Raw genomic sequence first — 25014 nt, forward strand, 5'->3', positions numbered from 1 at the left:
TTTTGTTGAATTTGCTGGGGCAGGAAAACTTACAGAGTTACCATTCATAGTGCATTGAATCTGGTGAAACCACCTGAGCCAGGGCAATTGAAAACACCTGGGGGTGTGGGTTTGCAGAACCTTAATTTACAATACTAGCTGTACAAATAAATGTACAGGAGTAAAATATACAATGTTTTTCTATGCAGTAGAAGAATAAGGTAGCATAAAATGGAAAAACTCAAGTTAAGTGCAAGTGCCTCAAAATTGTACTTAAGTACAGTACTTGAGTAAATGTACCTAATTACGCTACATCGCTGCTTATGTTCTATGTTGAAACATTTATATCTGGATGAGCGTGATCTTTTCCAGGATGACAATGCTCCCATTCACATGACACAAGAGGTCACGAAATGGCTTGATGTGTATGAAAATATTGTGAATCATATGTTATAGCCTTCATAGATACCTGATCTCAAACCAGTTTAACATCCATTTGGGATTTTGGAGCAATTTTGAACCAAACAATACACACATGGCATTTATTTTCTAGAAAAACTCCTCAGAGTAGTTGTTAATTCAGGAAAATGGAACTGATATGAAATGAGAGGGAAATTAAATGTGTCAGAAGTGACAACTCTCTTTCCCCAGGTAAATGACAATGACCAATAAGAGATTTTACAAATATTTTAATGTAAATTTCCATCAGAATGTACAGCAATATATGTTAATAAATAATTCATCACAATTATACAGCCCAAATAATGCATTACATGACAACTGATTGAAACAAAAATGCAGGATTTCACAGCAAGTTTGAGGAGACTGAACAGGTGACGCAGGAAAGTCAGATGATTTGGGGAGATTGCTACTAGTTTGTGCTTGTAGGAATGGGCTCCTGGGATTTAAAAATTCATAGGGAAGGGTGCAGGAATTATGAATTTGTGACATTTGTTTTATCTGGCTTGAACAAAAACATCTCATCAAAAGAGAAGAGAGGAGGAGGTGTAATTGTTGTTATCCACAGAGGGATAGTGCTATTCTGATGTTTATGTCACCCATAAACAATTATAGATTTGTTTCAAGTACTCTACCAGTATCAAGTGAAAATATATTGTTTATCAGTTTTGACAGTCCTGAAATGGAACTGAATAATAATTTGGCTTTTTAGTTTCCTTGACAAAATCATTTAACTTAGTTTTCTATAATAATTTAAGAAGAAATCACCTTCAGATAGGTGTAAACAATGGTAAGGTTGGACAATATGTCTTAAAGTACGGTTGTTCCACTAAAGTGATGCCAATTGTTAAGAACATGTGTGGAATGTTGCAAAAGGCTTAAAAATAACCCAACTTTTGTTCTCTTCAAGTTTTATCAACATTCGTAGGCATGTTGAGGGACAAAGACTCTGGGATAAACCATCTGAGCAATCGTCATGACAACTTGATAATGAGTGAAAAAACTGACGTTTCCCATGTTGTCTTCCATCCCCAGTGCATCTTGGTCAACACCCCAAACATTTTGACATCACATAACATTTTTCAAATACTACTGTCCTAACCTTCTTCATTTTCTAAACATTTTTTATTCTGACCAGCAGCAGTTCAAACAAAACATATGGCTTCCCACAAGAGATGGTTCAAACAATAAAACGTACAAAATTCTTCGTCTATCACAAGTGACATTACCAATGGAAATTTTATTAAACCTCAAAAAACTTCATTGATACCATTTGCCATTATATAGATAATATCTTTTAGATGTTTCCTATTCTCTGCAGGAGCTTTACAAGCACAAAAACTGCTTCATCTGTCAGATTTGGTGCTAAATAGACACTACAACATTATACCACACAGAGGATGGTCAAGTGTTTCCTCCAATTCCACTTCAAGTGCATCCTATCAAGTTTAAGGCCTGAGGTGTGCTTTGATTCCTTGACTCATCTTCTTTCCAAGTAAGACCAAGTGACCACTGCACGCTTACTCTCTTCACATTGCTGTCCAGAGAGGCTACAGATTTGTGCCGAGAGAGACAGCTCATTAGTGTGAATCAATACAGTTAATGCACAAATTAGCGTGGCATGAGTTAAATTGCATTGAGTCCTTAAAGCTAACTCGGGGACTAGTGGGACTGGTTAGCGTTATGACAAAGATGCTGCTTCACCCACACAGTGTTATCAACCAACAATAACAATCCATAGGCAGAATGAGAGAGAGCGGGAATGCCTGGACCACATGGTCACCGTGGTTTATTGTTACCGTGGCCAACATGGCAGGTAATCAGTTGAATCTGGAACCAGACAGGTAACATATCTGATTGGCCAGACAAGACAAGGATTGGCTCCCTCAAGTATTTCAAGTGCAGAGTGATCTGGCTCCAGTCTGTCTTGTTCTTGTTACCCTTCCTTCGCTGTCAGAGGCGTATCCGTCAGGGAGTTGGTGTCAGAGGTCACCTGGGCGTGTGCCCGTTGACTTGCCCCCTGCCCCAGTGAATGTTAGGTAGCGTCAAACACCTCCTGAAGTGCTCAAGCTGGGCCTGAAGTCTCTCTCTCTCCTCTCTCACTTTCTGCCTCTGACTCACCAGATCCTGACAAATGAAGGACGGACACAACTCTCATTACAGAACCAAGACTTTTTGCACTAAGCTGCATCACTTGCAACTTACAAGGGCAAACGGAAAATGGGAACACTGACAATAAAAGATGAAAGTACACACATCTGCTTGCAGATAAGTTCTCAGATACTTACCCCCATAGTGAGAGAGAGCTGCTCTGCGGTTCTGGTCAGATTGTAATTCTGTGATTCAAGTCTTTTACACTGACTGTGAAGAACCTGCCTCTCTATACTCCATTCTGTACAGAGAGAAACCACAAACGAGGGGGAATTATATCCATTCTAATACATCTCATTAGTCTATTGATATGAAAAGAAATACTTAAAACTGACTTGACATTGACTCACCATCAACATACTCATGGTAGGCATCAAAGATAGCTTCAATACCCTGCCACTTCCTCGGAGCTTCTTCCGCCTCCACCTCGTCTTCTTCCTCTTCCTGACCAGACTCTTCCTCGTCCTCATCAGACAGGTTTTCCCGTGGTCCTGGAGTCTCCCTGCTGGCTACAAGGGAATGGAAGTGATAGCCGTTGACGTGTGCATGCTGAGGGCCATGGATGTGAGCTGAATTCTTCAGTTGAGAGATGTTGTGCGGCAACGAGCGGTCGGCCTTCATGCCGGCCTCAGGGACACAATTTGAGACTCCTTAGAAGAAATGAGTGAGACAAAAAGGCAGAGTCAGTCTTTGTAGCCATGTTTAGTACATCCTGAAGAGCCAATATGGTTACTGCTAACATACATTTTATCGGTGTGGACGTTACACATTAACACCACTAGGTGGCAGAACATTGTCATTTTAAAATTCCTCATCAAACCCTAATGGTCATGCACCCATGGGAGTGAGAGGCTAACCTTTGTTCTGCAGTGTTTTGTGTGTGGACTGCAGCACGGCCTGGTGGAAGTGCTGAGCAAAGGCCTCAGGTGTGAACCTCTCCCAGGGCCGATTCTGTCCGTTCTGCACTTGATTGGGCTCCTTTTTCTGAGGAGAAGCACCAATGCCATTCTGGAGTCCCTGGAGCTTCCTGTTTGGCTGAGCCTCCATAAATTCAGACTTTTGATGATGGGGGTTCAAGGGTGGAGGATTGCGGGTCATGTGGGTGTCCATGGAGGGTTTGAATGTGTCGTTATGGGGGAGATGTTTGGGTTTGTGTAAGTAGGGAGGGGAGGGGCTGGGAGAGTCTGGGTACGGATGTCCATTTGATTGACTCGGCAGAGGGGCTGATGAGGAGTCACCTAAAAACAAATTTGTACAGAAAGAGTAAATGTTAGAAAGAGTTTTTGCTGCTTTAAATATACATATAAATGTGTGTGTGTGTGTGTGTGTGTGTGTGTGTGTGTGTGTGTGTGTGTGTGTGTGTGTGTGTGTGTGTGTGTGTGTGTGTTTGTGTATTTGCTGAAGCGTTTGTGACTCACCAGTTAAGGGAGCGGGAGGACTGCTACACGGAGGTAAAGGATTATATCTGAGTGTGTCTAATGTCACAGTCTTCCTCTGAATGGCCCTCAGCAGCTCCTCTGTCCTCTCCTTATCTACAGAGAAAAAGACAGAATGAGAACGCCTGTCATTCATATTTGAAAATAGGGCTTAAAATATTGACTGGCACAAGGAACTGACGAAAAAAGGTCGGCAAATGGGTGACTTGAGGATAAAACACCATCATAGACAGACTATGGCCACACATATTTAGTGAAGGCAGATCTTTTTCAGTTTCTCTACCACCTTCCACCTGAAAACATCAAGGTTTTTTGCAGAGGAGCAGATTGGTTTATACAGATTTTCGACATCAGTGTTTGCCCTGCAAATAGTAATTTAATATCCAATTTTTAACTCCCTCATTAAGTATATATATATATATGCATATGTAAATGCCATCTCTCTAAATATTTAATGTTGCCCATTTGTATGAGTATATCTATGTTCTTGCATTGAAATGTAATATTTAAACAACAATGTTAAAATAAATTCATACATTTTTAGCAGAAATTATTCTTTGCTGGAGATAGAAAATCATCAAGCCACAACCTCCTCTCAAGATGCTTCCTATCTTTCTTTCTTCTCACTTCCTCCTACAGCCTCAGTAAATAACAAAACTGTGTGAAACTAAGTGTGGTATTTTTCCACGGGGAATCCCACTTCCACTGTGAAGAGAGCAAAGTAACACGTAGGATGTTGTTACCTCTCCTCTGCTGTGGGCTGACATGGGAGAGGTTGAACATAAGGAGGAAGTCTTTTTTCTCATGCAGTTCTGGAGTGCTGTCCATCTGCTCGGCAGAGTACGGGGTAGTTAAGGGAGTTGTAGGTGTTGAAGGTGAAGAGGCCTTTCTCTTGCCCCGCACGGCTGGCGGGGAGAGGCTGCGCTCTCTCATCATCCTCCTCCTCTTCCTCCTCTTTCGCACCAGAAGCTCATCGCGCTTGGCTAGCGTGGTCAGACCACACACACGCAGAAAATCCACTTTCTTTGGAGAGAGACATTTGGGCAGGTGAGTATCACTCTAAAAAACATTTTCAAACCTTGAATGTATATGTGAGGTCTGGGATGTTCATGCACCTCGGAGGATGTGTCCAGTTTGAGCGGGGGCTGTTGTGTCACTCTCCTCAAATGGGCTTTCACCTCCTCCTCATCACTCTCATCATACGACTCGTCGAGTTCATAGTAGTAACCTGGTGAGAGGAGAGCAAGAGAGAAGTTATCTTTCATCATAAAGAAGTTCTAGGAGTATGTAGTCATCTCTTCTGCCTACCACAACCTGCCCATGAATCCTTCCTCTTTCCACCTCTGTATCTCATGCGAATGCTTCATCATTTTCCTCACCTTCCTCTCTGGCCTCCCTCCTCCTCTTCTCCTCCAGGTCCAGTTTGCTGAGAAGCCGACGGTGCTGCTGGAGAACCTCGTCATACACCAGTATGCTGTCGGGCTGCTGTCTCTGTTGCTCCCTAACCGGAGAAGGAGAGGCTGCCTGACACCGTGCGGCCAGGTCAGTACCGGTACCGGGAATAGACGGAGGCACAACGGATCGCTGGTGGAGGTTATTGATGTGATGGTGGTGATAGAGGCTCTGGATGGCTCTGTCCTGGTCTGCCTTGTTCCAGGAACCTGTTTCTTGTAAACTAGCTCCCCTCTGTGAGGTGTACCTCTCTGTGCCTTCTGCCCTCCTCCTGCCTCCTTCTTCCTGCTTCTCCCCCCAGCTCACCGTGGGCCTGTCGGCTCTGGTCAGTCCTGGAGGTGGCCGACTTGGTGGTGTCAGAGGGTTAGGTTTTCTGCGGGAGTCTGCGGGGGTGTCGACGAGGGCGGCTGGGTTCCACAGTGTGGTCATAGGGGCAGGAGGATGATGGGGACCTTTAGGGGAGATAAGGGGGGGTGGAGCGCCGAGGCAGGGAGGTACATCTTTGCCTCCTGGGTTGTGATGGACTGAATGGGTTCTGTTCAGGGAAATAAAAATAAAATTCCATTTTGATTCAAGGTCTCAAAACAATGAGTGACATTGCAGAAGTATAAAATTATTTTCCAAACTAATTATTTGGGATTTTTTACCTGTGACTGTCTCTCCTCAGCTCCACCCCTTTCCCAGGCGACCTGAGGCCCATCTCCAGCGGACCCTCCCTCTCCTGCCCTTGCCCTCGTTGCCGTGTTAACCAAGCCGCCTCATTGGCCCTCTGAGTCATCATGGCAGCTGCCAGAGCTCCATGGATCCCCCCAGCAGCAGCGTGATGCTTCCCCAAGTGAGAAGGCACCAGGCTGGGCACAGGGTGTGGGATAGAGCCCCTGGATTGGTGAAGGCCGGGCTGCAGGGACAGAGGTTTGGGTGCTGGGAAACCTGGGTGCTCAGAGTCCTTGGTTTTATCTGGAGAAACAGAGGAGTTTGGAGATTAATTAGTCACAAGACGCCGACAGCACTATGTGTGTGTAGACATTTGGATGAGATTTATTAAGACACCATTCATTATCTTACACAGCAGTTTCTGACAAGGGTGGACAAGATGATGGATCACCAATAAAAAACACTTTAAATTTAAAACTGCAGGCAGTGTTGTGCAGGTTGTCTATACTCGTATTTGATTAAATTTCAATACATGTACACCTAACATATTTATTTGTAATCTATTATGACAAACCAACAGATTGGACATGCCTGTGCTATATTTCAGGTGTAAATGTACAGTCTGTAATATTTATGAGAACCCACAACATCAAACAGAACAACAATAGTTTAAGGATTTTGAAATGATTACTGCTTGGCAGTTGGATGACAAGAAATATAAATATTTTAAGAAGGTGGCACCATGATCGGGTATGTAGTATAATTCATCTGATGAAGTTCATCGCCGGGTGCTTTCACAACTGTAGTTTGATCATTTGGATTGGACCAAAGAAATAAACAATACATTGCTGCCGTTTTGTTCTGGTCCGGTTCCTGTTCACACTAACTTTTTACAAACAAACCCAGATGAGTATATATAGTCTGTCAGTCTGTATAGTATACAGTCTGTATATTATACAGACTGACAGGTTACTCATTCATTGGACTGTTTTGGCGATTGTCATCCTGCATCATCAGGACACAGGTGGGGAAATCAGAAGAAGTTTGAGAGGTTTATGCTGCACTTTATTGCATCTGATGCCTAATTTTATGTCCATTTTCGTATTATAACAAATCAACCTCATGTTATGAATAACGAGAGATAGAGATAGGACTGTACAAACGCCCCTTTGCACTCCCAGATGACTGGTGCGACCGTCAGGCGGGCACGAACATGAGGGCTAATTACTGTGGGATAGGTTACAGACACTTTTGAGTGGACTTAATGAACTGAAAAAGTACAACAAGTTCGATACAAGCACGGCAGTTTGAACAGTTTTTGAACTTTTAATCAAAAGTGTGTGAAGTGTGTGAAGGAGAAGTACCGCAGGTGCTTCCTTACTGCCAGACTGCACAACAAACTCTGCCCCCAATAGACCACACATACCAAAAGACGTACTTTATCGATCCAATATATATATAGGTGTGAGAGCACCCTCAAAGAGTGAAACTTCACACAACTAGTTTCAATGTGCCGCTGAGCCACCCCAAGAGCATTTACTGTTTACGCAGGACCGGCTGCTGTGCTATGAACACTAGGATCAATCTTGTCTTTATCCATTAACAGTAGAGGGAATGTCAATCTGGTACAAAGAAAAGCACCCAAAGAAAGCAAATGCAGTATACTTCACACACTGACCCACTATGATAAAGGTCATGGGTTAATTGGAGGCAGTAGTGTTGAACATTTAAGAGACATGACCGCGTTCAGCAAATTTTACACCAGTCTGCCTTGATTTTGAGATATCTTGTGTGCAGAGTTGACATTTAGGCCTAAGGGTGACACCAGCTCTGGAAAGCAGATTTCAAGTTACATTTAAATTTGCCACAAAAGATTGTATACAAATCGAAATTCTGGCATATTGGAAGTGCTGGAGGACAGGACCAGGCGTCACCATAATCATAACTAATTGTCCTTTTGAGGGCCGATACCACATTTCATGGCAATCTGGCCAGTACCAAAGCTCGGAAAGACACATTTTCTAACCAACATCGGCATCCAGTCTCACAGTCGCAGGAAACAAAAGGTTATGATTTACCTAACAACTGAAGAGTTTCCCTCCTCACCTTTGATTTCCAATGAGTAAACATTTAAACCAGTCATCTGTACTACCTCAATTTGGTAACTTTATCCAGAATTTAAACTTTGTTTCGAACCTTCATGTTGCTTCCCCCTGAGGCAGGATAGTAACACACATAATACCATTACATTCAACTCTGGGTTTGTGCCTGCATGCGTGCACACAAACATGAGTGTGTGTTTGTGTGTGTATTTGTGTGTAGGTACCCGGTCTGTTCGGGGTCAGCCTCTCCCCTGGCCTGGCCCTGTCGTCCGGTGGTGCCCTCCGAGCCTGCAGCTCAGCCAGGTAGTGGCTCTCGGCTGCTCTGACCATCTGCTGCTGTCTCTCCCTCTGCCTCTCCTTCTGTCTGTCCAGCTCTCTCTCCCGCTCCTCCTCCCTCTCTCTCTCCCTCTCCCTCTCCCGTTCCAGCCCTGCCTCGCGCTCCCTTTCTTTCTCGCGTTCGCGCTCTTGGTCTCTCTCTCGCTGGCGGAGCTCATTCTCCATCTGCAGCCTGTGGGGGAGGTTGACAAGTATGCGCGCACACACACAAAAAAACACACACACACACACACACACACACACGGGGGGAGAAAGTGAGAGATGCAACACCCAACATGAGGCAGATATTAACCACACACTGGTGAACCTCACACAAAAATTTCTGCTCAAAACACACACACACACACACACACACACACACACACACACACACACACACACACACACACACACACACACACACACACACACACACACACACACACACACACACACACACACACACACTTGCAGAAACACACTCTCTCCACTTACCATGAGGAAAATAATCCATACACAGCATGACTGAGCAAGAGCAGATGAACACTTAATAGGTATCCACAGGAAAAGGACACACACGCACACACATTCAGCGGCAATCAATAGCACACAAACAAACCTACCGGATACACAGGAGCCATTACAGAACCAGACAATAATACCATCCATTTCAAACACAAACATTTCCCCTGTGCATTATGCCACGGGAAAACAATTTGTTTGTAAACTGCTAAAAGAAAATGCAGAGAAAGAAAGAAAGATGGGGGTAAAGGGGACTTCCTAATGTGTGGGATTCAATGTGTGCACTGGTTTGCATATGTATGTGTATGGCAGTACAGTGTGTGTGTGAAGGGCAGTGTGTGATGAGTGTATAGGAGGCACTGTGGGGTGTGTGCTAAAAATATCACACACTCAGCAACCTGTGCGTACCCTGCAGAGAGAGATTACACAGCCCTGCAGCCCCAGAGAGAGAGAGAGAGAGTGTGTGTGCATGCATGCATGTGTGTGTGTTACCTCTCAGCCAGCGCCACTGTGTGGTTCAGATCTCCGGGGTAGCGGCCTCCAGGCATGTGCAGGTGGAGGGCAGAGTGGTGAAGGGGAGAGAAGGCGCCCCCTGCAGGCACAGAGTAGAACTGTGACCGTAGCGCGGAGAGACACAAGGACTCCTCCATCCTGTGACAGACAGACAGATGGACAGACGGACAGACGGACAGACGGACAAGGGCAAACGAGTCAGACTGGATGTGCACATGCCAATTGTAGAAAAGGTGGAAGATGTGATACCTGATATGTAAAGCTGACATTGCAGCGGTGAAGGTGAAAGGATTATGTATGTATGAAGGTATTTCAGGAGGTTATTTATTGGGCAATTCAAAGTAATATGAAAGAAAAATGCATCTAAGCAGATAAGATAGAAAGTTAAAAGGGGTATTTAAAGGAAGAATCCAGATTTTTGCAGCATAGACCAATTTTTTCATAAACTGTGTATGAACTGTTTTATTCCAAAAATGTGTCCTTGACTGTATGTGGAAATCGTTTTAACATGTACATTGACTAAACAACTCCTGAAAACTTGGCAGGTACGATGGTAAGAGTACTGTGGTAGGTGTCTACTTACAAGACCAAAGTTTGGTGGTGTTTTAGTGAAAAGATAGCGTGTTATCACTGGCAGTGTCACTTTGGTGAATCCACAGAGCAGCATACATACTTCGTACATTTGTACCTTAACTTTTCCAGAATTCCCCTGAAAAACATGCTGTTTAACAACCTCACATGTCTTTTAGGTGATATACTCTAACTGCTTGTTCCAGCACTTAATTTAAGCTATAATATGCTACTAATGAGAGAAATATTCAGTGTAAAGATGTCATTTTTTATGACCGCAATGACTTTCAATCAAATGTCTTGTCTTGATGAGAATTTAAACCAAAATGATGTGGGTGTCTAGATGAGATGAGTTTGATAGGTTACGCATTGAGAGTTTAAGGTGGTATTGTTACCTTGGTAAGGACAGCGGGTGGTGCATGTAGGCAGGATGATAGTAAGCAGCAGCGGCAGCGGCGTGGGCCGCGGCGGCTTGGTCCAAACTCATGGGTAGAGAGGTCAATCGTAGATCATCTGAGGTCGCAAAGGGTCGGAGTGCTCTGAGGTACTCCTCTGGGACGGAGCCCGAGGGCACCACGGGGTGCATCTGCCCGGGCAAACTGCCGAACAAGTGCACACAATGTTAATCTAAAACTGTTTTCATGTGCTTTTAAATGGGTTCTGTAGGAATACTTTTAGGGGCTATAATAAAAAATACAGTCAAACTATGAGTGTTGCACTTACCTGAGGCTCTGTATTCTGGGGTCCTGCATGACTGAGCTGGGGGTGAGGCCAAAGTGGTGAGCCAGGGGGTGAGGTGTGAGTGTAGGCGGAGTCCTCTTATCCTGTTGTGACTGATTGTTCTCAGCACCCACCCGCTCCCTACTGAGTCCCTGAACACTCGGCTCCACCTGACGGGCAGACAGACAGTGTGAGAGCAGACATTACTACGTATCTACGGGGTTTGAGTTTGTGCTAGATTGAAACTGGGTGGAGAAAACGTTCAGGGAAAGAGGAGAGGGAAATGAGACAGAGTAAACCCCCCCAAGCTGCACCCAGAGGCTCAGTAGAGTGGAAAAGTGGGTCTGATATGTCATAACAGGTCAAGATCAAAGTGGAAAGATGATCCTAATATCTGGCCAACTGCTCTCTCCTTCATCTCTCTCTCTCTGTCTTTCATCTCTCTCTCTCTCTCTGTCTTTCTCTCTCTCTCTCTCTCTCCTCTCTCTCTCTCTATAAGAGCTTCCCACCAAGAGGATTTGGTCGCCACAAAGTCCTTGATTGCTTATAGTACAATTGCAACCTTCAAATCACCACCATGACAAAAGCAGTCATGGGAAAAAGCCCAAATGACAAAAAGATGTTTCCCAATACAGCAAGTAGCTACACATTTGGCAAAGATGCATACTATGTGACTGTGTTCGTGGCCCCTCCCATGTGTCATGTGTCATTATTTTACTCTTTCTTTAAATATTTCAACTGAAAAAGCAAAACGCCTGACGCTATCGTCTTGTTAAAGATGATCTTTTTCAAATGTCTACAGCAGTAAGTAAGTAAATTAGTAAGTGGTGGACCGACCAGCTGTTCCACTGACCAACATACTGACATTACGATTCATAAAGCCACACTGCTAGGGTGGCTAAGAATCTAGCATTGCGGAAAAAGTCTTAACTTCTTCATTATAAAGACGAAATAGCTCCCAGAGAACATTTGACTACAATATATCAATAAGATAAATAGGAAATATACATTTCCATGAGAATGTGTCATATCTGGTTGCTACAGCAACAGACAGAGGTCAGACAGACCACGGACAAACCACAAACAAATCACCTCCCCCAGCAACACCTGATCTGCTACCTTAGCAGTGAAATGTCTGTGCTTTGAATATATTTTGAATAGTTTTGAATGCGTCACTCATGGAAAACAGATTCAAACCAGTGTTGGACCGTCTCTCTGTCTCTCGCACTATGATTCGGCAATCTCCACTGGTTTAAAATGTGAAGGGGGGGGCGACGACACACGGAGGGTCTGGAGAGCAGCCATCACATTCCTTGACCTCTGACCCCGCAGACAGCCAACTGCCTTCACAAATGCAGCAGTAAACACACATAAACAGTCTGTTTCTTTAGCTTGAATTGTCCTGTTCTAGGACAAGCAGCAAACAGTCAGGACAAATACTGAATCCAAGCAAAGATTTAGAGCCCTCTCTCCTCTTTCTGTCGCCCTCCTGCTTATTCTTACTCTCCCTCCCCTCCTTTCTTAACACCCTATTCTCTATTTTCCTCCCTCCCTCCTTCTTTCTCTCTGAATGTCTGAATGGGAGCCCCGGGCAGGCAGAGCCACAGAGTGGTCTTTGTGAAGGGGGAGAAAGGCAGCTCTGATCCAGGGGGAAGTGGCTACTGTGGGGGCAAACCCGTGCATTGTGTGAGGGGCCTGGTTCCTCGCCCCACCTTAAATTCGTTCACACACCCACAAGCAAACAAATCCATAGACTCACACACACACACACACACACATACACTGGTCCCTCTTCACATCGTGAGCCTTTTGTGGTGAAGGGTCAAGTACACACACACACACACATAAATGCGCACGCAAACACCCACACACGCACAAACACTGCAGGAAGCTGAACACAATAGGTGCCAGTCTCTGCAGCCTTCAGTGTTTCTTTACAAACCCCTCATGTGTTACTGAAAAAGACATGGACTGATTAGTGAGAGGAAAAGGGGCTGAGGCAGAGGGGTGAAGGCATGAAAATGAAAGAATGAGACAAGACAGAGAAGAAGAGAATGGGGGGATAGAGAGAAAGAAATGGAGGGATAGCTGGTTTTGACAGTTTGATGTTGACAAGCACTGGGACTATTTCTTTAATGGAGGGAGCAGCAGCAGGACCGATGAAGGAGACAGAAAGAGACAGACGACTCATCTGTGCTGAGAGAGAGCATGAGAGAGAGAGAGAGAGAGAGAGAGAGAGAGAGAAAGGAGAAAAGGAGAAAGCAGCAAGACAAGGGAACACAAAGCACAGATACACAGAGTGAGAGCAGCAGATGTCTTGTCTCAAACTTGTCTGGAACACCGGCGTGTACGACAGTTTGATAAACGACGTGTCTTACCTGTCTTCCGTCGGCCCTCCACAGGCCGTTGCTGGTCTTGGTGGGGGCAATGGTGACCACCGGAGGGGTGCTGGAGATACCGTGGCCCCTGGTCTGGCCCAGGAGGGGCCCTAATGAGCCCCGCTTAGGCGTGGAGACTGGCGAGCTGTGGCTGGTGGCCGGGGAAGAGACTGGAGACGACTCACCGCTGACGGCAGAACCTAAGGCGGGGAGAGACGGGGTTAATGACAGCGGGAGAGGCAGGAATAAACTGCAGCTATCAGCCGGCTGATCAGATTTAAAAGATTTCAGGATCAAACAATCCCCCCGCGACATAATACAGATGGTGCACTAAAAAAGAGAAACTAACTTTTTTGTCAGTGCTCTGGCCTGTGACGAGGTAAACAGGGATTCAATCATTTTGATGAAAAGCATTCTGGCAAAAAATGTGTCAGAGATAAAGGAAAGTGTAAAAAGGTACAGAAGGTAGAATAGATGAGAAAGATGGTACAAGATGAAAAGCCATGCGTGAGAATTATGTGTGTGTGCACGCTTGAGAATTATGTGTGTGTGCACGCTGGTGTAAAAAAAAAAAACAGATATAAAGAGAACGAAGGAAGGATGTCACAAATGAAGGTGTTAAAAAAAGGCTTGGGTGTGACACAGCGAAGGGGGAGGTGTTAAATGTGATAAAGGGAGAGTACGTGGTGTGTTGTTTGTAACATTCACGCCACTCTATTACTGTAACACTCACCAACCGGCAGACACAAACACATTCAGAGAAGGAAAGACGGGGGAATAATGAGATGGAGAGAAGGTGGGAATGAATGAGTTCATGTAGAGCCAAAGGTAGAGAAAGAGCTACACGGAGAGAGGAAGAGAAAACGAGATGATGATGGAGAGTGGGAGAGAGAGCTTGTTATAATTGGCTGTAATTAGATTCTCATTATTAGGAGATGAATGGAAACGGATGAAGGAAGAGACGGAGAGGGAGAGGTCGGGATAGGTCAGCTCTTATTCAACACCTTCATTAGGACACCAATGAGCTGAGTGAGGACACACACACACACACACACACACACACTAACACACACATACTAGGCAGTAAAACGTTTCACATTAATCCACAAAACACAACCTTGGTTTGTAAAATGATCTGCTTACACAATTATTTATATAGCAGCGTTGTGCTGCGATGCAATGTGCAATTTTCTGTTATTAGCACCTCGTTCACATCATAAAAGGAATAGTTCGGATTTTGGGAAAAACACTTATTTGCTTCCTGGCTGCGAATCAGATGAGACAATTGACACCATTCTCATGTTTGTAGGGTAAATATGAAGCACAGCAGAGAGACATTAGCTTAGCTTAGCATAAAGACTGGAAACCGGGGAAACTGCTAGCCTGGCCAGCCAAGCCAGCACTGATTAACATGTTATAACTTGTTTGTCTAATCTGTCCACAAACAAGAGAGTAAAAATGACAAACTGCAGTTTTATAAGGTTATTCCCTTTTATCATTATGAATTACGAAATAAGCATATTTCCAAAAATGTTTACAGCTCAGATTTATTATTTCATTTATTTCTTTGTTTTTGTTTAACAAACCTGACAGCTGTGGTAGAGGTGTTTCTTTTTGGTGTGACCAACAAAGAAGAGTCTACTGTATGTGTGTGTGTGTGTGTGTGTGTGTGTGTGTGTGTGTGTGTGTGTGTGTGTGTGTGTGTGTGTGTGTGTGTGTGTGTGTGTGTGTGTGTCTTTATGACACAGGGCCTGGAGCCGCTGGAACACTTGTTCTTTAAATCTCACCTCTGGGATCCTCGGCCTGTTTGGCCAGTTTACGAAGGGCAGCAGCGAATCCGGAGTTTGCAGATTGGGCAACTGCGTTCCCATTGGTTAGAGGGCTGAGGGGACTGACAGTAGCGGTGGTGCGAGTTGCCGTGGAGATCATTCCTAATGATGGCGATTTATTGGACTCATGGTTCATACCTGAGAAGGAGAGTGGTAGGAAATATGTTAGGCGCTTTGACATATGGACAAATTGCATCATGGTGTTTATTTGTTTGACCTCTCTCAATAATACAGTCCAGATAGAAACAGTCTGTGATTCTACTGTCAGCTGACTATTTTGATTACCACCTCTTTCTAAAAGTAGAAAATGTTGCTTTGACTCATTTTATCAGTTTTTTTAACACAGTAGGTATCTCATGTATCTTGAATGATTGAAACTCATCCATAGGTGCTCAAAGAGAATGGACAAGTGTGTGTGCGCCTTTGTGTCTGGACATCATAGTGAGCACATACGCGTGGGTCAGCTCCACTAGAGACGGAGTGGAGGGAGTAGAGCTGTGTCAAATAGAGCGGTGACCCTAATAGCAAATCACACACATGAGTGCACACATGTCCATTTCCTCAAGGGAGCCAAACAACACATCGTAAGACGTGGGGAGTGTCTACGCCTAAACATTATTAAGTATCAGTGCAGCTTTACACCCTCAAAGATGCGAGCATGTAAACGAACAAATAAACACAAACACACACACACACACACACACACACACACACAGATAACGAGCAAACCAATCGATCTACTGAATAGTGGACACACTTAGATCAGACGTGGTTAGCGTAACCTTTGTCTTCACCCTCCACCCTCTTACTGACCCACTAATGTTAATTACAGCTGGAATTAGCCGGCAGCCCCCTGCCTGCTACAGCAATGACCTCATTACCACAACAGCACACACACACACACACACACACACACACACACACACACACACAACCACCTTTCAAACATGCGTACACACACATGCCACCGGAAGAGCACACAAACAGCCAAAGCAGTAAACACACTCATGAAAAATTCATACATGCACATTGAACACCATTATTGAATGTTCTGATCATCACATGGAGGATTTTGAACAAGCAAAAGAATAAAGAGCAGTCAGCGCTAAGAGTTTCTTAATTGAAAGTATCATAAATCTCATATTATTCACACACTAGATGTCTACATTCTACCTGCCAGCTTTCACACGCGTGAGCAAAGACAGGCAGAGGAAGCTGTGGAGCGATAAACGGAGTGAGAGAGGAAGACGCATGAAGAGTGGAGTGAGGAAAAACACAAGAGAGCAAAAGGAAATGACCGAAGCCAAATATTTAAATTAGTGAACATTAGCGGTTACTGTACAGAAAGATATCTGTACTTTTCTGCTGCATGTTTTGAAAATTGTAACCAACAATTAAGGTTAAACATTATCAAAGTGTTGCAAAAGCGATTCCTGGTTTAATGACGTTCACAGTTTTATCGGTTTGTTACTCGCTGCCAAAAAGCACAGACGGATAACTAATAACCTGTCAACATCCATCTAACTGCCCTGAATGACACATCTAATGAGTGTAATGTATACAATTAACATGCGTGCAGCTTCTGACATGTACGATGTGTTTATACATAATTAAACAGGGTAAACAAGATTTTCTGGAATGTTCACTGTTCTTTTTCTTTTCTGTTTTTAGTCCAATCATAATTTCTTTCCTGTTCTTTATTTACTATTTTCCTTTATTTCTTTGGCTACACTTGTGTATTTACAATGTTATGCCGATAAAGCAAACTGAAAATGAAACAAACAGAAAGGGAAGAATGATGAAGAGAGTAAAAGCTCAGATCCTGACAGCCGTGTGTGTGTGTGTGTGTGTGTGTGTGTGTGTGTGTGTGTGTGTGTGTGTGTGTGTGTGTGTGTGTGTGTGTGTGTTTGTGTGAATGTGTGCGTGTGCTTATATCTCTGTCTCTGCTGAGCCCAGCAGTCAAGGGAGAGATGATAAGACAGTTTCTATCGACTCTTTCTCTCCCTCCTTCCTCTCTACTCACTCTTTCCTTCCCCGTCTCTCCTCTCTTCCCTCTCTCTCTCTCTCTCTCTCCTCTCTCTCGTTTATCTCAGCATACTGGAGCTTATTTAACAAAAGCCAATACACATAATCTCCTCTCTGTTTCTTGCTTTCTTTCTTCCCTTTTTTCTACAATCTTTTGTCACAGGCTAGTCCTCTGATATTTACCCATGCCACTCACAAACACAAACATACTAACATATGCATGTGAGCATAATTCAAACATGCAAACAGACACACTCACCCTCCCGCTCACTGTTCTCCTCCTGCTCGTCGTCTTTCTGCTCCTCTGTGAGACTCTTTCTCTCTCTCCCTCTCAGCCTTGCAGCTGCTACGTGGTCACGTGACCTCTTTTCTATCCACTTCCCTCCTCCTCCTCCTCCTCCTCCACCTCTCTATCCACCGCCCCCTCCTCCTTCCCCTCCCTCTCATCTATCACCCCTTCCATCCTACCTCCTCCTCCTCTTCTCTTCTCTCGTCTCTGTCACTCTTTTCTATCTTTCCTTTTCCTCTCCTTAGCTGTCCCTTCTCTCTCTCTCAAACTGTGCTCACTGTCGTTTTCTTTTCTCTCTTCATTCTTCACCCCTCTTCCTCTTGGCTCGCACTCGCGGGAGGGTGGTGGGGGGTGGAGGGGGGATGGGGATGGAGGAGGAGGAGGGTTTAGGGTGATGACAGGGAGGGTGGGTGTGTGGTTTGAGCTGTGTGTGTGTGTGTGTGTGTGTGTGTGTGTGTGTGTGTGTGTGTGTGTGTGTGTGTGTGTGTGTGTGTGTGTGTGTGTGTGTGTGTGTGTGTGTGTGTGTGGCAACGGGTAGATTTAACCCTCCATCCATCACTCTGTCTCTCTGCTAGTCAGCTCTGTCTGCTTTGGGGACAGGGGTGAGGTGGGGGAGGGGAGGTTTCTGACAGTGACCTTTGACCCTTCACCTCTGACCTCTGCTGCTCAGGACAGCAGGAGGTTGGAGGGTGAAACACACAACAGCCCTAAATACAAATTAAGACATTTAACTCCCTTTAGGAGTCTTTTTTTAAAGTGACGACTGAATGAATAAACACAACTAAAAGGTCATGCTCGCAGACACACAAGGCTGTAATGCTTATTGCACACTAGAAAACTACCAGCTACTAGCTAGCAAAAAAAGCAAGTTTGAGATGAGGACAGTGCCAGAGGTGGAAGTTCCAATTTGTTACCATGAACAAAAAGGTTTTATACTCTGCAGTAGCCATTATAGGACATCTCAAACTTGTAAAACTCGACATTATCGGACTTAATTTTCTTGCTTGGTGTTTCAGTGTAACTATGGTTTGAGCTGAAAGCTAGTGTTAGCATGAGAACAGTTAGCTTGTACAAACAAGCTAACAAACTTACAGCACTACAAATATGCAAACACATTAATGTTGCTAACAAAATGAGAACATTTTGCATGTCAGCATTAATCTCATACAGAAGCTAGAAGTGGTTTCAGACTGTGTGAAGCAAATTACTGTACACAAAATCAATGTAAAGACACAAGTGAAATGGTCAGATGTGAACTCCCTCTTAGAAAGCACAAGCTCAAGCGAAAACTACCACACAAGTTGAAAACCCTTCAGTTTTTGCAAACAAACTCACCAGAGGTCCTGGTGAGTTTTAAGATCTGTCTGAGCTGTCAAACAAACACACACAGTCAAACTTCGCTCACAAAAGATCAAGGTGTAAGGCCATGTCCACACTACTACGTTTCCATTTCAAACCGCATTTCTTTTGCTACGTTTACACTGAGCGTCCACACTATCCCGGAGTTTAGAAATGCTACCAAAGTCAGGCAAGTTTGAAAACACCGGGGGTTACCTCCTAGTGTGGACAGGTGTAACCGCATAAGTTGTTGTCTGTTCTTACACATGTAGCTCTGCTGGGCGGCTAAGACCCAATCTAGTAGCGAACGCGGGTGTCTACGTCATAGTTTTAAAACTTATGCGTTTACGCCTGTCCACACTAGGAGGTAACCCCGACATTTTCAAACTTACCTGGCTTCGGTATCGATTCTGAACTCATTCGTTTTTGTTGCTCTTAAAACTCAGGAGTAGTGTGGACACTCAGTGTAAATGTAACAAGAGATATGCGTTTTTAAATGGAAACGTAGTAATTTGGATGTAGCATAAGTTGCTAATAAACACAACAGCAACAGCAGTTGACTTTGTACAAATAAACATGGGGAAATTTTAGGTTTTTACATTAAATATGAAAATCTTCCGGCTTAGCTCCCCATTGTAACCATCAGATGTGCTTTGAGCCGAACGTAGACAACATCATGCTAACATTTTACAGTTAGCATAACCTACGATCGTTTTGCCTAATATGTGACATTTAACTTGTTAGAATACTAATGTGAGCATGTTAACATGGATGTGGAAAGTTACAAACATGCTCCAATGCAAAATAGACATAAAATAAACACTATGATTCAGCATGGTAGTATTATCTCAAAGTACTGTAGCCATTAGTATATTATATAATATATATTATGTATTTTGGTTTTAAGGTATCCTGTTTGATTTAACATGTGGAACAAGTGTACATTTTTGACCTGCTGGTGGCAGTAAATGAAAAGTCATCCTTTGGGAACCATTAATGTCTGCCCCAAATTTCCTTTTAATTCATCACATTTTGAATATGTTTTTTATTAAGGACCAAATTGACCAACTGACCATCGAACCTTCAAAGCTCCCTTCAAAAGAGCCACCAACCTGCCATAGCTAAAAATATTTCTATGTACGCCACAAACTAAAAATAAAACTACCAGCTATGCCAAACTGGAAATCTGGGTGTGACCCCATTAATCCACACACAAATACTGTACACACACAATCACACTCTGCTCTGCATGGTGTAAGTGATATAGGACATGTTGAGGCCTGTGTCTTTGACACCTTTTTTGTGTCTCTCGCTCTCTCTTACTCTCACTTTCGCTCTCTCTTCCAAACACACACAAAAACAGACAAAAAACAACTACACAGGGGGACTGTGAGGACAGCAGGGGAGGACCTGCTCTGCCCCATCAGCTCATTAAAAAACCACAATGTGTGTGTGTGTGTGTGTGTGTGTGTGTGTGTGTGTGTGTGTGTGTGTGTGTGTGTGTGTGTGTGTGTGTGTGTGTGTGTGTGTGTGTGTGTGAAAGGGGTGGGTCAATAGGATGGAAGAGGCGGTTGTAACACACTACCTACTCATTAACCCTCTTCACGTTGGCATGTCTGAGTGTGTGTGTGTTCTAGTCTCGGCTACTGTGTTAACACTTAGACATTAAATTGACTATCCTCATTTGTGTTACCAACAGTTACCTAACATTGGACCAATAATGAGTGTGCGCGCAAACACACACACACTTTCTCTTAATGCAAAACATGTTCTATTTAAGTTTTATTATATTATTATTTGGGCTCCTACAGCTGATACTAATCCCAACAACAGCTACTGTTGCTGTTACAATAGCTGGCAGACTTTTTCAAATTCCTCTGACAAGCACGCACACACACTCAAAGAGAGAGAGAGAGAGAAAGAGGGGGAGAGGAGAAGTAGCCAAATGTTTTACAGCCTCTTAAACTTGTCTGTAATAGCAGTCAGAGTGGCGTCAACACAGCAGTCTCCAGGGTTACTCCAGGGGCTGCGAAATGGCTTTACTAGCTCCAGTCACTCTGCAGCTCGCACAGAAACACTTAACACTTCCTTACAATCCATAAACAACGAACACACTCTCCCACTCCAGCATCTCACATACTCACGGATACAGAAATAGGCGCACAAATTATCATAACGTCAGAGAAATGACATAAGACAGAACAACGAAAACACACATACGTAGGCCGTCTGTGTAAATACATGCAAAGACAGGCACATACAGAATTAGCTGAATCAAGATTGTGCGTCACAAAACGTATGCATGTGACCCCTAGGGACCAAACAGCCAGCACGCATTTGTGGTCCAGGGATAAATGGAGCAGAAAAACCACATACTGTAATAACCAACACCTCCAGCATTAAAAACAAACAGGAAGCAACATCCAAAGACACACTGGAGCAGAGAATAAGCAGCACAGAGCAGGAAAAGAAACAAAGGAGACAGAATGGAAAGCAGTCCTTACTCTGTTTTATATTAAACACTTGGTCCGCTAGAGCAGAGCCATGTTTACTGGGAAATCATAACAGAGTCGAGATGTTGGTGAAAGGTCTGTAAATTATCACCGCAACAGCTTTGAGCAGAAATGTGGGCTGTCAGCAAAGAAGGGAAGGCTACATAGGACAAACTCCTCCTCTGTTTTGTTCTCTCCTCCCTTGAACTCCCTTTACTTGCACCTCCTCCTGGCTGCAGGGTACTATTTGTCTTTCAGTGACCCTTCTCAATGTCTCTCATCAGTGTGCTTGTCTACAGGCATCTTGTCAGATACAGAAAAAAAGATATAAATAGCAGCTGTTTTGGGACCCTTACACTTTTCTCTATCTGTCCGCAAAATCTTTTCTTTGCCTTGTCATTTCCTCCTCACTATCTCTTGTTCAGTCTCACTCGACAGCCTCTCCCACGATGCATTTCTGTTTTTCTCCTCCATGTCACTGATCTTTTCAGCAGCGCGTGGCTCAATCTGGCCTCTCTGATACGGAGATGATGCAAAAAGATAAAACAATCAGGGCTCTGTCTCAGTTTGTTTCGGCTCCTGGCTGCATCTGACTCTTGCTAGCAGGTCTTCAGTGTGTATGTGTGTGTTTGTGTGTGTGTGTGTGTTCATCGTTGGTGGCGTATACATAGGGTCGTGTCAGACAGTTGACAGCAACAGTTCCCCCTCCTCTGGCCCATGGCCGGCTCTGCTCACCAGGTGCCGACACCGCGGTGGCTAGACCTCAACCATCTGAACAAACACGAAGGGGGGAGAACACACGCGGACACACACTCGTTGCACAAAGGTGTACAAAGACAAACAGACCAGCAGATGCACATAGACTGGCCCGTCAGGCAGGTGTTCGGTAAGTATAAAGTGCAGGGTGCAATTGAGGTGTGTCCTGCAAAACAACTATCGCTGTAGTAAACAATGAAGTTGGTGTTGAAGAATAACATTCAAGGTGAGGTTTGGGTCAGCAAATCAGAGAGGAGCTGATTCTGTTGTCTCCGAGGAAATCAAGTTTACAGATTTTATGGATGATCTCCTCATATATTACCATTGAATAGATTAGAGTGGAGCAATGAGAATAGCAGCCTTGGCAGTTGATTTACTCCCGTCATCACCTCCGTCTTCTGCGTCAGCGTGTATAGGCTACCAGACTTTTTGCTTTCAGCGATCACTGCTGTAACGAAACAATGTGCTGTGTGTTTCCATGTTGTGCTCGACAACATCTTCAGGGTTTTTTTTTCTAAGAATGCTAAAAATGAAGATTATGCATTATAGATTCATTCTTTACTACAGTTTATAAATTGTTAATATCCATTATTACATTTTAGGACATCATATTTAAAATATCACAACAAAATAGCAAACAATCACCAGTCCATAGTTGGGCTATACCATTTAGGACAAAATAAGAATATTTAAGTAATACAATACTGTATTTAAGGGGGCAATTTAATCATTTTCATTGCCAGCTTATTTTCTAATGGAAAAATGGCCCTTGTGGTGACATTGTTTTCTAAACAGTTCCTAAAGTGGTCAAGAATGAACTTTGAACATTCAGAAGTCTTTAAAGTGCTCAGGAAAAAGAAAGAGTTTAACAATTCCATGACAACTGGCTGAGATAAAGTGATATCAGGCTCCAGAACAGATACTAAAGGGCCCTCTGATAAGATTGTTTGCCGATTCCAAGGTCAAAAAAGTACTATCTTCTCGATAAACCACTTAATTAATTGGTCTTCTCAAAATCTGAATATAGAGAAAAATATTAATCACAGGTCCCAAAGTTTAATCTTCAGTTGTTTTGTTGTGTCTGATTTACAGTCCAAAACCAATTCCAAGAGATAATTTGCTTTGGCTCTAATGGTACTACAGGAGTTAAAAAGTAGGATTACATAATAAGGCACAAACCACTTAGTAGACTATCATAAACACACCATAGAGGAATATGATTGTGATTCGGGTGTATTCGCTTTTCACAATTCATTTACCAACAATAAATAGGTTAAATAATTTAAAGAAATAAAAACAGTGGGGTTAATCTGAAGCCATGGAGTGTATGACCTGAGTTTACAGTATCTGTATGAGTAGGCGGTAGCTAATTAAAGAGATTGGAGGTTTACTCAGTAACCCCTGCTGAGCAGCTGGTCTACGGCAGGTCAGGAGCAGCACATGGCGCATAGAGAGAGCGTGCGTGTGTGTGTGTGTGTGTGTGTTTGCGTGTGCGTGTGCGTGTATGTATGTGTGTTGAACTCCACCTGCGGGCTGTGTACACACACAAAAGCGACGTGATCCGCTTGACTGCTGCTAATGCGCCCGGCGGCTGATCTATCTGAGCCAAACAATACAGGCGCTGTTAAAGGTCCCGGATTAAAGAGCGACTCCTCTGACTCCCATGGGTGCTGTGAGACAAACCATTACAAGGAGACTGGGTGACACACCATGGTGTTTCAGGTCTGTCTTCATTGTCAGTGAAGTTTACCAGGAGCAAACAGGAGCGGTGTATGATCACCGACAAGTTGGACAAGAAAGATGACATAACAATGAACCACAAACACCTTAACGAGCCTCACCTTCTGCGGCTGCATCAAGACACACACAATTAACGGAATAATCAGGAAGTGGTCGATTATCATTTCAAAATAAGAGCATGTTAACATTCCCTACATATAGCCTATACAAAGTAGAATTATAAAAGAAACGAACTGTATTTTATTGTGCTTGAATTATCAATTCAATGGTAAATTTGTCCCCTTTATGAATCATTGTGACAAACGCATATAACGCTTTATTTTGAAAAAAACAGGTAACCAGAAGCTGTTCTCTCCTTCTGGCATCGTTTGTCAAGCTTAACCAGTTTGTCTGATTACATACAGTATTGTCGACTGATTCAATCACACACTGCACACTTTGACTGCCTGTGGTCGACAGCAGTTAATCTAAAAATAACCTCCAAAGAAAAGTAGAATTTCCCTTCCTCCATCAGACCGTCTGAAGTAGACAATACAAGATGAAATGTAGCCTACAAAGTGAGGATAGAACTGCCCACAGACATCAAAACCGAAAATGCTGCCATAACACAGAAACAACATATAAGATAATAAAATATTGTAAGGTAAGAAAAATGAAAGACAGTCACAAGGTAGATAAAGTCACCCTCCAGCACCATCCAAGCAATAATTCAGTCATAATTTATATAAAAATTCAACCCCATGTTAACTTTAAAAGCAGATAGCCTACGCATGACTGAATGACCTTATTATTCACTACAACAAAAGCAAACACTGGGACGTTTTGTAGCCTACTAAACAACAGAAAACAGACAACTTACCGCCTCACCAAAGAAAAAAAAGACTATCCTCGGTTTTTGCGCATCCTTAGATGGATAAACTACAGCGATACAGCCCGCTGTGTGATCTCCCCGACACCACCACAACACACACCGACGTGATGATGTGGGAAGGAGAAGGACAACACGTTAACTGTCCTCAGAGAGACAGAGAGAGAGAGAGGGAGGGAGGGAGGCGGGGTATGAGAGGGGAGGGAGGGAGGTTGGGAGGAGGGCGAGCACCTGCTCCACTGATGCTCCCTGGAGAGATGGAGGGATGGATGGAAGGAAGATGTGGCCCCAGACTGCTCATACCTCGCTGCCTGGACATGTTTACTGGAGAAAATCAGATCTGTTCAAGTCAGCTCCTCCTGCTGCTGCTACACTCACACAGTACACATCTAATATAACTCCTCATGATAATAATACTATAGTATT

General features: G+C 43.8%; 1 protein-coding gene across 3 annotated transcripts; it reads right to left on the reverse strand.

The window, feature by feature from the left end:
- Positions 1 to 692: 692 nt before the first annotated feature.
- LOC129108059 (genetic suppressor element 1-like) lies at positions 693 to 24594 on the reverse strand. 3 transcript variants are annotated; one of them, XM_054619707.1, is made up of 16 exons: positions 24580 to 24594; positions 15039 to 15218; positions 13252 to 13451; positions 10877 to 11043; positions 10549 to 10752; positions 9563 to 9721; positions 8458 to 8741; positions 6125 to 6434; positions 5405 to 6012; positions 5141 to 5253; positions 4769 to 5048; positions 4008 to 4121; positions 3447 to 3827; positions 2940 to 3239; positions 2727 to 2830; positions 693 to 2565 (listed from the first exon to the last, which is right to left on the reverse strand). In XM_054619707.1, the coding sequence occupies exons 2-16, from the start codon at positions 15214 to 15216 to the stop codon at positions 2428 to 2430; spliced, it is 3540 nt and encodes a 1179-aa protein (XP_054475682.1). In that variant the 5' UTR covers positions 15217 to 15218; positions 24580 to 24594; the 3' UTR covers positions 693 to 2427. The 3 variants fall into 3 exon arrangements, with proteins under 3 accessions (XP_054475682.1, XP_054475681.1, XP_054475680.1); XM_054619706.1 differs by lacking the exon at positions 24580 to 24594 and adding an exon at positions 23507 to 23706; XM_054619705.1 differs by lacking the exon at positions 24580 to 24594 and adding an exon at positions 17365 to 17418.
- Between the last annotated feature and the right edge of the window lie 420 nt (positions 24595 to 25014).

Source organism: Anoplopoma fimbria, chromosome 19, assembly GCF_027596085.1.
Source record: "Anoplopoma fimbria isolate UVic2021 breed Golden Eagle Sablefish chromosome 19, Afim_UVic_2022, whole genome shotgun sequence".
Taxonomy (NCBI): Eukaryota; Metazoa; Chordata; class Actinopteri; order Perciformes; family Anoplopomatidae; genus Anoplopoma; species Anoplopoma fimbria.